At 60.0% G+C, this 12,942-nt stretch overlaps 1 protein-coding gene across 1 annotated transcript in view; it reads left to right on the top strand.

Annotated features, from left to right (window-relative positions):
• FAM69B (family with sequence similarity 69 member B) overlaps positions 1 to 12,942 on the top strand; it is a 23,307-nt gene that overhangs the window by 1,014 nt on the left and 9,351 nt on the right. Inside the window, exon 2 of the mRNA XM_019540920.1 lies at positions 6,177 to 6,311. Within this exon, the coding sequence (XP_019396465.1) occupies positions 6,177 to 6,311 (135 nt within the window). The remainder of the gene's footprint in view (positions 1 to 6,176; positions 6,312 to 12,942) is intronic.

The following is a 12,942-nucleotide window of genomic DNA, read 5'->3' as shown; positions in this document are numbered from 1 at the left end:
CCACCTGCTCCCCATCCTGCCAGGAGCACACTCACGCCAGGGAAAACAGCAAAGATGCTGGCTTTTGGCACCGAGGGCTGAATGCAAAGCTGGCAAGGAGCTCTGGCCAGGGCCCTGGAGCCGGACCCTGCACCTCGCTCGTGGAGAGCAACGTCGGGTTATTTTCCTGCGACGAAACGCGCGCCGACACCGCAGGCAGGAGGGGAAGTTTGCCCACAAGCCTCATGCTGGAAAGGAGCCACGTTTGCCTGTACAGCTCCTGGCCTGTTAATCAGGCAGCTCTGACAAACAAACCAACCAGCCAGGGCAGCTCTGGACCAGGCTTCACGCACGTCTCGGCGCGCGGAGGTAGTGCATTGAGGGACAGGGAGGAGGGCGAGGGCCGGGCCGTCGTCTCCCCGTAGGGACCGGAGGGGTTGGGAGTGGGACCCAGCACCCCGCGAGTTGTGGCTCGGGTTAGACTCCCAGGGCGTTTCTGTGGGTGGAGGGACCTGTCAATCGGGTCCTGAAAAGCAGAATTTCTCAGCCCCCGTTAGGAAGCATGCAGCCAAGACCGGCTACGAGAGAGGGCAGGCTAGCCGGGCGCCTCGTAGACCTCCCCGAGTCCACGTAGATGCGGCCCGAGCTTTCGGGAGGCGAAGCTGCTGCACAACGGCGTGCAGAAAGCCAGCCGTAGCGCCGGGGTTTTCAAGTGGTCGGAGGAGCTGATGGAAAGGTCCCAGTCTCTTTTCGTGCTCAATTAGATGGAGAACGGGCAAACGGAGAGGGGCTGGCTAGGGTCCCTCCGGGCTGGCCGGGGGAGAAAGGTGGAAGGACGCGCAGAGGAAGTCGGGGAGAAGAGCAGGAATACGGAAACCCGACAAAACCAGAGAGGAGGGCGGAGGCGTGCCCTCTCATGGCCCAGATGAGCCCCGGGGGCAGGGGAGCTGTGCCCATCGGGGCTGAGCTGGGAGCGGGGTGGGATCCCGGGCCCGGGGGCGAAGGGCCGTTGGCAAGGGCACGGGCGAGGAGCTGGGGGCTTTTCAGAATCAGCCCAGGGTTTGGAGCAAAGCAGCCGTTCCCTCGCCCCCGTCCTGCTGTCTGCACTCGTGGGCCAGCCGCACGCGCGGGCTGCGCCGCGGCCCATGTCCCCTGCATGCAAAGTGAAGGCGAAGGCGCAGCTCAGCACCTGGGAGGACAGGTCCTGCTCGCCGGCTCTGGTGCTCAGAGCAGGGGCCCGAGTCGGCTCAGCCCGAGCGCCACGCCGAGCAGGTAGGGTCCCCCGCACGTGAATCAGGAGCAATGCCCCTACCCGGGTGAGCGCAGCCTCCCAGACCCCCTCTGTAAGGGGGAACCGGGGCCTGCGAGCTCGAGTCGCTGCCTCCCATTACACAGTGCGGAGGCAGAGGTCTTGCAAAGCTGCAGCTGCCCGGAGCCGGTAGAGCAGGGTCCGGGCCCTGAGCCTGCGCCCTGCGCCAGACGCTCTGCTGTAAAACCCTCCCGTTGTCCTGCCTGCTCTTCGGCTGCGAGAGTTGTGCCAAATCGTATTGACAAGCTCTTAGGCTGCGTCCCCCCGTGCAAGGCCGGCGCTGGCAAAGCGTTGCAGAGCACCTTTTCCCCTCCAGCAGTAAACTCCATTAGAGGAAGGGAAACCACATTATCCCGACAGCTCCTCTGCCTGTCAAGCACCCTGGCAGAGAGCTTGTGCCCGAGACTTTCCCCAGACCCATCCTGCCTGGATTTCTGTGCCGGATTTAAAGCTGCAGCACAGGCATCCAGGCCGCAGAGGAAGCTGCTTGAGAAGAGCCAGAATTACATAAGGGATTACGCCTCTCTCGAAAGATGCTCGGTTTGAGCTGAACGGATGCTCGCTCTCTACAGCAAAGCAACCACGAATCCGCGGGCGAAGCCTGGCAGGGAACAGCATGGGCCTGGGCTGTTCTTTGTCCTGGTCTCCGAGAAGGCCCTCGGAGGGCAGGGGAAGCCCGCGCGGCACAGGTGGGCTATGGGGAGCTGCAGCAGAGGTAGAGAGCGAGCATCTTTTGCAGCACGCAGCCGGTTTTGCCTCTAAACCTAACCCCATGCAAGAATTCAGATCCCTTCGCACGCACCGGGGCAGCCGGCAGCTCAGCATAGGGGCCGGCTGAGCAAGGGGAGGGCAGACCTATGGACGGCCACGGTGCCGGCAGTAACCAGAGGGCTTCGTTTAGCCATAAAACCCTCCATACAGCCAAGTGCATGGTTTCATCTGACATCGGCACAGCCCCAAGCACTCCCTTTCTAGCAACGATGGACGCTGTCTGCAGGGGGGGGCCGGTGATCAGACACTGGGGGTCTCTGAGAGGTACTTGTCGGTAGGGCATCGCCAGCCATGGCTCCCCTGTTTTACTTGTGGCAGGTTCGGGTGCTGGGTCTGCGCGGTGTGGAGGTTGATGGTAGTTTTAGGAAGAGTTTTGGTGATGGTTGTATGGGGTGGTTTAGATAGGGATGACGGGGGGTGGACTCGGTTTGACCTCGGCAGGTCCCTTCCAGCCCCACTTCTCTATGATTTTGTGATCTCCCGCTGCATACTGTCCAGATTTCAGTCCAAATGCTCTAGGAAGGGACGGGCTGTATCAGCTCTCTGTACAACACCTGATATAAGGGCACGCTGGCTCCTGCCTTCCTACAGCTACTGCAGTGCACAAAAAATGGGTTTCACTACAGACGGGGTCCTCATTTTGCCTAAAACCAAGCCAGCCAAAATGCCAGTTCTTGTTCTTATTTGTACCTTACAATCCCGGACTAGGTTTTGTAGTTGGATGGAAGATGCTCAAGAAAAAAACAAATGCCCAGCACTGGATCTATAGCAGGGGTAAATTTTGTCTTCGGTATGGACGGAAGTGCCAGGTCTCGCCCAGATGTCCCAAACCCACTGCCACCGGACAGAGAGGAGTCCGAAATATTGCCAACACTCACCTCCCCGTGGGGGTCTGGAGGCTGGATCCCAGCCATGGCCGGCAGACCTCAACAGGTTCAGACAAGGAGCTGGGTTTTTTCCTACCCTCTCTCTCCTGCCAAAGCATAAAGCGCCCAGATAGACCAAAGGGAATCAAGGTTTCGGTCGGTGTCACCGCAGGGAAAGGCCACTGGTGTCATCTTCTGGAATGACTCCATGCAGAGAGACTAATGGAGACCGTCAGAAACGGGCAAGAGACGCTGTCCTCAAAAGCTTTCTCCCCCCGTCTGCAAATGCACTCGGATGTCGCGAGGTCCTCAGCGCTCCAGTTGTAGTCGAGCCCTGCCTGGGTCGGCAACCCTGAGCTGAGCAAGGGGCCCACTGCAGCCTGGCGCTTATGCTAAAACCCATCCTCTGCGTCCTCCCTTCCTACTCCAGTTTTAGTTTTGATGAATCTGAGATTTCCCCCCAGATTCCTGCTGATCCTGCGCCCTGCAGGCCTCCTTCCTTGTTCGGCCTTCCTCTCCTTGGCGGTGAGAGTGAACCGATATCAAAGAGGTCCCTTTGCTAATACGCGAGCCATTTTCAAATCGGGCTGATTTTCCATCTCCAGCACACCACAGCCACGTAGGAGCATCCACAAATCTCTTCTATTTGACGACTCCTCGTTGTAATGAGATGCCTCTCTTAGCAGACATTAATTAGAGGTGTATTTTCTTGGTGGGGAAACATGGCACGCTAACACGGCTTCGTGGGCTGATTCGCACCTTGGTATTTGCAATTAACACACAAGGTGCCGTTATCTGTCCTCCAGCCGAAACGCGTTCACACTTGTCTGCAGACGGGCGTGGAAAGCCATTGACTTTGATGGAACAAAAATGCATGTAGCTAACTGCTACCCATCGGGTGGGAAGACAAGGCAGCCAGTACTCAGATGAGCTCTTCTCGGGATTGATGCAGGATGGACACCGATGCAGCTAGATGGTGGGAGCGCTGTCGGACCGACACAATGCGCCCCGGGGTTTGGAAAGCAGACTGGGCCAGGTGCTCAGTGGGTGTAGATCAGTGCAATCGCGCTGAGTCCGTGCTGACAGGCCAAAAGCTGTTTCCTATTTTTTGTCGGACTATTTTACTGCAAACAGAGGGTTGAATTCACCCCCGGTGCCAAAGCTGATCTCAAAAGCTGTGTGGTTTGGACTGTGGTCAGAAGCAGTGCCAGGCACTGCATCTAGAAACAGCGTAGGCCAGGGCGCATAAAGAGTGTCTGCTCCTGCAAAGATCTCTGCTAAGGAGGTTTTACCCCAAACCCCTGGAAATATTGGGAAGCCCCTTCGACTTCAGCGCGGGCTGTCTGCAGCCACGATTCTGCTCTGTGGTTTTCAGCTGCGTCCCAGGACGGGTGCAGGCCAGGGCTGGATCTCCAGGAAGGTCCCACAGAGAAGGCAGACGGATATGAAATGAAGCAATTTGGCTAGTGCTGCTGCTTCTCATTTTAAGAGCTGTGGGGGGCAGAGGGGGGGATCCCTTGGGACCCCGGCCCGTATTACAGAAGCCAGGCAAGCAACCTGCACTGTAAGGAAGCCAAATGATAGCAACATGGCTGCTGTGGGGTCAGAGTGGAAGAAATTACCATCTTAATGCCAGGAACAAATCACTCGCTGAACCTTGGAGTCATCGGCATGAAATATTATTTATGCATTTGACAGTACGTTCATTATTCACGGTGGCTGTGAACAATCCAGAATGAGATCCTGGTAGTAAGAGCTCAACACCGCCTGGGAGGCTTTCCCTGGGCATGGAGTGTCCTTGAGAAGCAGCAGGTGTTGCCTCCTGCCATCTATATCAGTATATTACTGTTTTATCCTCGCTCCCTTATAAAGTGGATAGTGGCACCGTTACGGGGTTTATGGGTGATGCTGGAATCCCAGCTCTTAGAGGATGCTTTATGCTCATGATAAACAGGAAAGGCAGTTATCTCCCAGGCCGCTGGAGCAATTTAAAAAGGTCGCCTCCTTGGCAGTGGTATATTGGAGCGAGGCTGGCCACATGGACTGCGAATCTGGCCCAGAGGTTTAACAGCATGCATCCAGAGATGGGCAGCTGTGCTGGGTGCTCTCATAGCTGAGCAGCTCTGAAGCATCCTGGGGAGGAAGGAAAGTCGCTGAACACCAGCGTCATCTCACAGATGCTAACAGAGCCCATTGCAACGCCCTCCCTGCATTGGCCAAATGGCCGCAAACATGCGTGCCTCAATGGACCGATGCGTCGCGTATGTTGGTGATCCCGCTGCATCCTGCGCGGTTATGCCACCGGGAGCCTGTTTGCATGCGGGTTTCAGGACGTGCGGTCGGGTCGAGTGGCTCGGTCGGCACCTCTGAACCTAGCTGTGGAATCGCCGGCCTTTTCTGGAGTTTGCAAATGACCTACTTGCAGCAGCGGTTGCATAAGAAAGCCTGCGTAGAGATAAATACAAATACCAGGCAGAAGGAGCAACAGCAGGGAGGGGAAAGCCTGCAGTTTCCATGGAGGGGCGAATCGGTTTGTCCCCACCCCATGCGCCTGAAGACCCCGCACTGAGCTCTGCAGGCACGGTCCCAACTCTGCGTGCATGGACCGCTGCCTCCCCACGCAGGTAAGCAGGCACATGGCATATGCCGTTAGGGTCGATCCCCTGTTATTCGGTGCATGGTCCCCAGTGTTGTATTGTAGTGCCTGTTCTGAGACGTGCTACTCTTGCCGCCACACGGCACGAGGTTTTGGACGGCAGTTTCCCTCCACCGCAGCGCGGCGAAGACAATGCTTCATGAGGACCGCCGTCGGGGTAAAAGTAACTGGATTTTGGCCAAGAGCAGCCAGGTGCTTCTGAGCTTAGCTTGATGCCTTTGGCTTGCTTCTAGCAGCCTGGCACATGGGCACCAGGGTGGGGGAAATCCGGCGAGGGCAGGATGGCAGGGCCCTGCTGCAGCTGATCTCGCTGCAGACATCTCTGATGTGGTTTGGTGGTAGTGCCCCGAGACCCTAGTGCGGGATCAAGGCTCCCACCGCGCTAGGTGCTGTACCAGCACGTGGTCGCTGTCTGTCCCTGCTCCAGTCTGAGCTCAGAGGGATGAGCGTTGGGCAGGATTAGGAGGCAGACCATGTCGTGCTGAGATGCCCACAGAGTAAATCAGCAGCAGCTGTTGCATATTCGCAACCCAGCCATTTGCAAGGCTTGCTAGCACGCCATGCTGACACTTTTTCTGATGTTTTTCCACCCCAGAATCGTCTCCCTGGCATCAAAGTAAAATACCTTTTCCTGGCCTGGCTAGGCATCTTCGTGGGCAGCTGGGTCGTGTACATGCATTACTCATCCTACTCCGAGCTCTGCCGAGGACACGTCTGCCGGATGATAATTGTGAGTGCTGGCAAACTTCCCTTGCTCCTGTCATGGCTTTCTTGCTGCTCCGCAGGTGAGTTTGGAGTGCGTGGGCTGGGGTCGGGCTCCTGGAGGCCTCAAGAGCTTGTGTTATGAGAGGGGGGCACTGCATTTTGCCAAGGTAAGCAAGCACCGTGTCCATTTAGCTCTCACTTCTAAGGTGTTTTCAGAGTTTTTGAGCATGAAAGGCACTATATATGTATAATATATATGTGTGTGTGTGTGTGTGTGTGTGTGTACACACACACACACCCCTGAGAGCACACTGTTGTCATTGCAACACCACGTCTCCTGGCTTATAGTTTCCTCTCGTTGCATTTCCTGGCCAGAAAAAGAAAAATTTCTGTTTAAATTGGTTTTATTTTAAATTCTGCTTTAGCCAAGGAAATTCCAGTGGAAACTTTTGCCCTTTCAGTGGGTCTCAGATAGGATGCAAGGGACCCGTAGAGGAGCAGGGACACCCTGGCTGAGCTGGTTGTGCCCAGTAGCGGCCAACAGGTACCGGAGGGGCGCGAACGGCGAGGCCAGGAGTTGTCAGGACAAGTCTGGTCACTCCAAAGGCATCACGCTCTCCCCAGCCCGGTGTTAAAGGAGCCCTGTGCTTTCCCTGGGCTACCACGTGGCCGCTGTGGACCTGGCAGGCCAGGTCCTGAGCCTGCGAGCGGCAGGTATGTGCAGGGCTCTCGTGAGCCGGCGGGGCGGCAGTCCGCGGGCCGGGGAAGAGCAAAGTGCGGCCGGACCGAGCCCCAGCTTCCTCACCACAGGGCAGGAGCACGTCCTGGGCTTGACTGCCGTGCTTGGCATGGGGCCGCCAACCCTTCTGCTGCTGCTCTTGAGGTGCCCTGGGTTTGGTGGGGAGACAGCTCCAGATCAGGAGAGTTAGCCCCCGATCTCCCCGGCTCTCCCTCCTGGGCTTGGACACCCTGGCTTGGGAACCCGCTCGCCTGGCTTCCTGCTGACCGCTGTAATGAGCAGGGAATCAGAGCCCACCTCTGGCACGGTTGGCATCTAGGGTCATCTGCCTCTCTGGCTTCCTTCTTACTGACTCCTTAAACACCCTGAGTATGTGTCAGGCTCCACTTCTTTCTGCCTGTCTTTTCCAAGGGAAATAGCACTGTCCCTAGGCCTGGCTTTGGACGGGGCCTTGGAAGTGGGGGGCCCTGCCTGGTTCTGGGGCCCTTCAGGTCCCCGGCACTGTCTTGTTGCCAGCGCAGTCATTCCCAGAGCACACAAATTGTTCACAGGGCAGCTGGGTGCACAGGACAAAGCACGAGCAACGTGATGGGGACAGACCCAACCCCGGTCTGGGGGGAGAAGAGGAGCTCCCACATGCATCGTGCATGGCAAGGACGCTGCCAGTGTTACTGTGCCAACAGAAGCTCATGGGGCCCCTTCTCCAAGCGAGCAACCCTGCCTCCCCAGCCCTGATGATGAGGAGAGGATGGGGAGGGGACCGGAGCTGGGACATATTTCACTAGCCCACGGCGGCTTGGAAACCTGCTGCCCTGGATGTCCCAGCTTCTCCCTCACTTGGCCTGGCTCAGTCCCTGCCCCTCTGGCAGTCGTCATGCGGCTGTGCTGGCAGCTTGCCCTCCACCTGCTGCCTGTGGCTGGGAGAGGGGCTTTTGGGTGTGGGGCACTGCCTCCTCAAAATACAGGGCTGCTCCGCTTCTCCATGCACCCCACTTCCCAGCATGTGCAGGAGGCCTGTCTGCTGCGAGGTGCATGTCATTTTGCACACAGAAGACAGCTAGCGTGTGCATGCGTTGCTTAAAAGCATGCGCATGCGTGCTTGTGGACTGCTGTCTAGGGGCATGCTTGCTTCTCAGCTGGAGCGTCTACCTCTGGGGGTGTGCTTGTGTCTGTGCGCATCCGTGTGCACTTGCGAGCTGGTGTTTGCACACGTGCGTGCGAGGAGACAGGCACTCTCCTTCTCCCCACCCTCCCCCTGGTGAGAGTCTCCCAGCCCCACGGGGTATTCCCCAGACGGGTCCCCTAGGCAGGTCCGTTCTGGTCAGATGTTAGCAGGATGAGAAGGGGCCTCGAGGCAGGGCTGCCCTTCGGTTTTACCACCTACTGTCCATCCTGCCCCTTCGGGGGTCTCCACCCTGTTGTTCCTCCCTGCCCCGGAGCTCAGCGGCCCGCTCTGCTAATAAAGGCAAGCGCCAGGCGCGGGGGCATGGGTCTGAGCCAGCCCTGGGCACTGGGGCAAGAGCGCTGCATGGCTGACCGCCCTTGGAGCTCAGTGCGGAGGAGTCCTCCAACGCATGCCTCAGCTCACCCGTTGGCACCTGTCTCTGCCTCTGGATCTGGTGCCTGGCTCTGCAGCAGCGAGGCAAGCAATGGGTCAGGCCCGTGCCTGGCTTCACTATCCCCCCTGCAGGGACCGCTGCGTCTTGGCCCCCTTGTTCTGTGCCCTGAAGCAGCGTGTGCAAACCTGGCTCCAGCCTGGAGGGGAGCAGCTCCAGCCTGGAGAAGAAACGTCCAGCTCAGCCCAGGAGCATCCAGCATCTGCGGCATCGTTGCGGAGCTGCAGCAGCAACCACCAGCCCCTGCCCATCATGTTCAGGGCCAGGTCCTTCGCTAGCGCAGACTGGAGCAACCCTGGTGCGTGCGCAGAGGCCTCCTGGCTGCGCCGCGCCGGGGTCCGGCCCCGCCGGGGGAGGCGTGCGGAGCGACAGCCATCCATGGCACACGTCTCCGATGCAGAACGATGGGGAACCTGCAAAGAGGCTTGTCTAGGAGCCACCCCCGGGGATGCCAGCGCTGCCGTGTGACTCACTGGGACGCCGAACACGTAGCGGGGAGGTTGCCGTACCACCTCTGCTCTCCATTGCAGAGGTGCCTGGTGAGGCGCGTGCCGGCATCCGGGCGTCGCGGCAGACCCGTGTGCCCGGCCTGGCTGTGGAGGACCTGCAGATGCTGCTTGCGGTGTCTCACCCTCTCTGACAAGTGGCAGGCGCCGAGGGGTTCATGGTCCCCAGTGTTGTATTTAGCCCCCCCAGCCGTATTGGTCTGGCGCGCTCATGCGCGTAGGGTGGGAGATCGGGGACCAGCTTGGGGCTGGTTTCTGCAGGACGCGAGTGTGACGGCAACGGGCAGCGCGTGAGGAAGCGCCGGAGGAGCCGGGACTGAACGCAGGAGCTGGACGGGCCTTGAGGCGAGGACAGAAGCCGATGGGGCCGTGCTGCAGAAAGAGCCGGCTTTGGCATGAGCTGCGACTCAAGGGCAGATATTCGCCCTCCTGGCTGGGGATGGGGTGAGAAGTGCCGTGCGCAGGGCAGCGGTCCGTTTGGGTGAGGATGCCCCGGGCCGGCCGCGACCGGGGTCCTGTGCATCGCCGTCTGGTGCTGCTGGTCTGGGGAGCCGCCTGCATCGCAACAGACCCCCTAACGCCGGAGCTTGTCTGCCCGCTAGCCGGAGCTCGATGGGCCGGGGCTCACCCACGGGCGAGCCACGGCTTGACCCCAAGGGTCACCCCGCCGGCCCATCCGATCTACCACTCGCACGAGACTCATCCCCACCGCTGGCAGGAAGCGGGGAGGGGGAATCCCCCGCAGGGCCTGCTAGCACCAGGGTGTGCTGCGGCCCCTGGTTAACGACCTCATGGCAGTGGATCTAATTAGCAGCAACATCCCTTCGGGCCCGAGCTTGAATCCAGAGAAGCCGTGGCCTTCTGTGATGCTCTTGGCCCGCCAGCGAAGCACGGTCATCATTTGCGTCGCGTAGGTGGGGAAACAGGCACCGAGGAGGGAAGGGATGTCACCCAGGAGGTCGGCGGCAGAGCCGAGAAGCGGACCCAGGCGTCCTCAGGCCCAGGCTGGTGCTCTGGGCACCAAGTGATGCTGCCGCCCCGATGAAGCACTTCTGGAGGGGGTGACGGATGCGGGTGCCGCGGGGCTGGCACGGCCAGGAAGCCGCTCGGCGCGCGTGATGGATAAGGCCCTGCGCCGCGGAGGGGGGTCACAAGGGAGCTGTCGCTCACACCCGTCACCGAGAGGGGCTCTTTAATCAGCCGTGTTTATTAAAAGGCCGTATTACACCTCGCTAATGGCCTGGGGAGCGTGCCAGAGGGAACGGCAAAGCTCTTAGTGCACAGGCCCAGGAGGGAGAGGGCAGCGGGAAGAGCCACGATTTCCCGGCGAGCGCTGGGGCTGGACGCGACCGCTAATGAAGCGTGCTCGAGGCCTCGATTTCACGCCTGCTCGGAGGAAGAGGCCGCTCCGCGCGCGGCCAAGGGGGCACCCGGCAGCCAGGCCTACGGTGCTGGAGGAGGCGAGGGAGCAGGAGAGGCTGCGGGGTGCAGCCAGCAGCGGGGACCCGGGGCTGGTGAGTCGTCCATGTGCTGCGGGTTGTCAGACGGCAGCTCTGGCATCAGACGCAACTCGGCAGATGCCTGGAAAACAGCAGTGCCTTCCTCCTCCCCCCGCCTCTCTTCATCTCTGCACAACCCCTCGGCCAGCCCTTGAGCCTGGAGGGAGCAGCCGGCCCTCCCGGCCGCGTTCACGCTCGGCTCCGAGCTGCGAGCGCCCGAGTCTCCTCCGAAGAGCCCCAGCAGCAGGCGGGGAGCACGCCGACCGCCGACCGCCGCGGCTTTCGCCCACCACGGCCGCGAGGGAGACGATAGCGGCGTGCCGAGCGATGGGGTGGTGGGAGGCCCGAGGGCACGCGTGCGAGGGGAGGAGGGGGCAGAGGACTGCGGGGGGCTCTGCCCACGCGGATCCCAAGGGGAAGGTCACAGGCCTCGAGGAATGGGGCTCATCGGGCCCCGGTCCGTGGAGGATGTGACCCGCAGCGGCCTTCCCACTGCACGTGTGCCAGAGCTGGCGGTCACCTGGAGCCTCAGAGCCAAACTTTTTTAGCAGACTAGCCCTGCAGCCCCCCAGATGCTGCTCTGCCTGATCTGCTGCTCTGCTTTCTGCTCCCCGGCCATCTCCGGTGCCTTATACAGAGCTGTGTTCACCTCTCAGCTCCTCTGTGCCGGGACCCGGTGGTGCTGGAGTTTCACTGTCAAAGCTAGCAGGTGCAAGCCGTCCGGCCCAATAAACCCCTGACTCTGCCTGATGAGGTGTGCTAGAGCCAACATTGCAGCCTGGGAGGGACCCTTTCCTTCTTGCCCTGACCCTTACCATCTGCTAAGTGAACGGTGGCTGCTCCGGTAAGCCCCGGTCACAGCAGCTCGATGCTGGTCAGGAGGGACAGTCACTGCTCAAGACACCTGCCCGTCTCAGCACCAAAGACCGCGGGCGACCACGGATGGGGAGCCAAGAGATGCACGCGACGGGAAGTGGAGATATCAGGTTTGAGAGCCAGGCCCCAACTTCTGGTCGTAAGAGTGATTTCCCTTCCCTGGGAACAGGCTATCATTCAGCATCGCGGCATCTCCCTGCGGCGAGCGAAGGTGACCTTGCACCGCCAGGACGACGGCAGAACAATTTAACGAGACGTCAGCGGGAAGGGCGCGGGGCCAGGCAGACACCGGTGACCGTCACCACCGGCTCGGGGAAATGCAGTTACAATGTCAAGGCACTGCGAGCACAAGGCACTGCCAGGCCGCCTTTGGCCCTGGCTGCGGAGGGCAACAACGGCCTCTCGTCGTCGGCTGCATGACGGCGGCAGGCTCTGCAGCCAAGCCGGCTCCAGCTAACGCCACGGGCTTGTGAAGGAGGCTGGGAGCAAGCCTGAGCTTTGCAATCGCTAGCCTGTCCTGGCCTTGGGCCCCAGTGGCCCGTGAGAGGGTCTAGAGAAACAGGGTGCTCAGTGTGTGCAAGGGGCTGTATGGGCAGAGGGGCAAACCCCTGCCCAAGGATGTGATACACAAGCAGAGGTTTCTTCGGGCCATTCATGGGCTTGTCCTCGCCTTATGTCCCCATCTAGCCCCCCCGGTGCCCGGCAACATCTGATCGTTGTCACTTTCTGCCTTGGAGCCCTCTGCCATTTCTCCAGTCACTTGGGTTTCTTCGCTTTGGAGCAGGGAGACCAGAACAAAACCTCAGCTGGACTGAGCCATCGCTAGACTCGGAGGCCAGAGGAGGTGTACTGTCCTGCCAAGCACGGGCCGTGAGGGATTCCTCTTCCTCGAGCCCCAGACTCGTGGTTGAGACAGCGGCTCTTTTAGGCCACCCTGCGGCATAGACCCCTGAGGCCGGCTGCTCCAAAGGTGAATCCCCCTTATGGCTAAAAACTTCTGGACCTGGATTCAGGCTCTTGCCTGCTGTGTTCCTCTATTATCAGAAACCCTCCGCACATTTAGGTCCCTGCACACTTCAGTCGAGTCCCTTCTTAACTCCTTTGAGCAAGCCAAAAAAAAAGGCTCCTCCTAGGAGGTTTTCCAGCTCTGCCATAGGTCTCGTAGCACTTCTCCAAATCCCTTCCCCTTTCAGCCTCCCCGTGGAAACGCGCGCAGTCGAGCTGGACCTCGGCATCCCATGGCCACGTCCCCAACACCATAGGCAGATATAGGACCACCTAGGCTTGGGCTTGCTCCCAGCCTCCTCTGGGCTTGCTCTTCTGCTCACACCCAATGCACTGCGCGGGAGCTCACATGTACTCATGTCCCACTAGGACCCCCAGGCCCTTTCTGGCATCCCTGTTTTCCAAAACGCGGCCC

This window comes from Crocodylus porosus, unplaced genomic scaffold (assembly GCF_001723895.1).
Source record: "Crocodylus porosus isolate Cpor-Errol unplaced genomic scaffold, CroPor_comp1, whole genome shotgun sequence".
NCBI lineage: Eukaryota > Metazoa > Chordata > Crocodylia > Crocodylidae > Crocodylus > Crocodylus porosus.
Note: the sequence above shows the minus strand (reverse complement) of the source record. Positions and strands in the feature narration are given on the sequence as shown.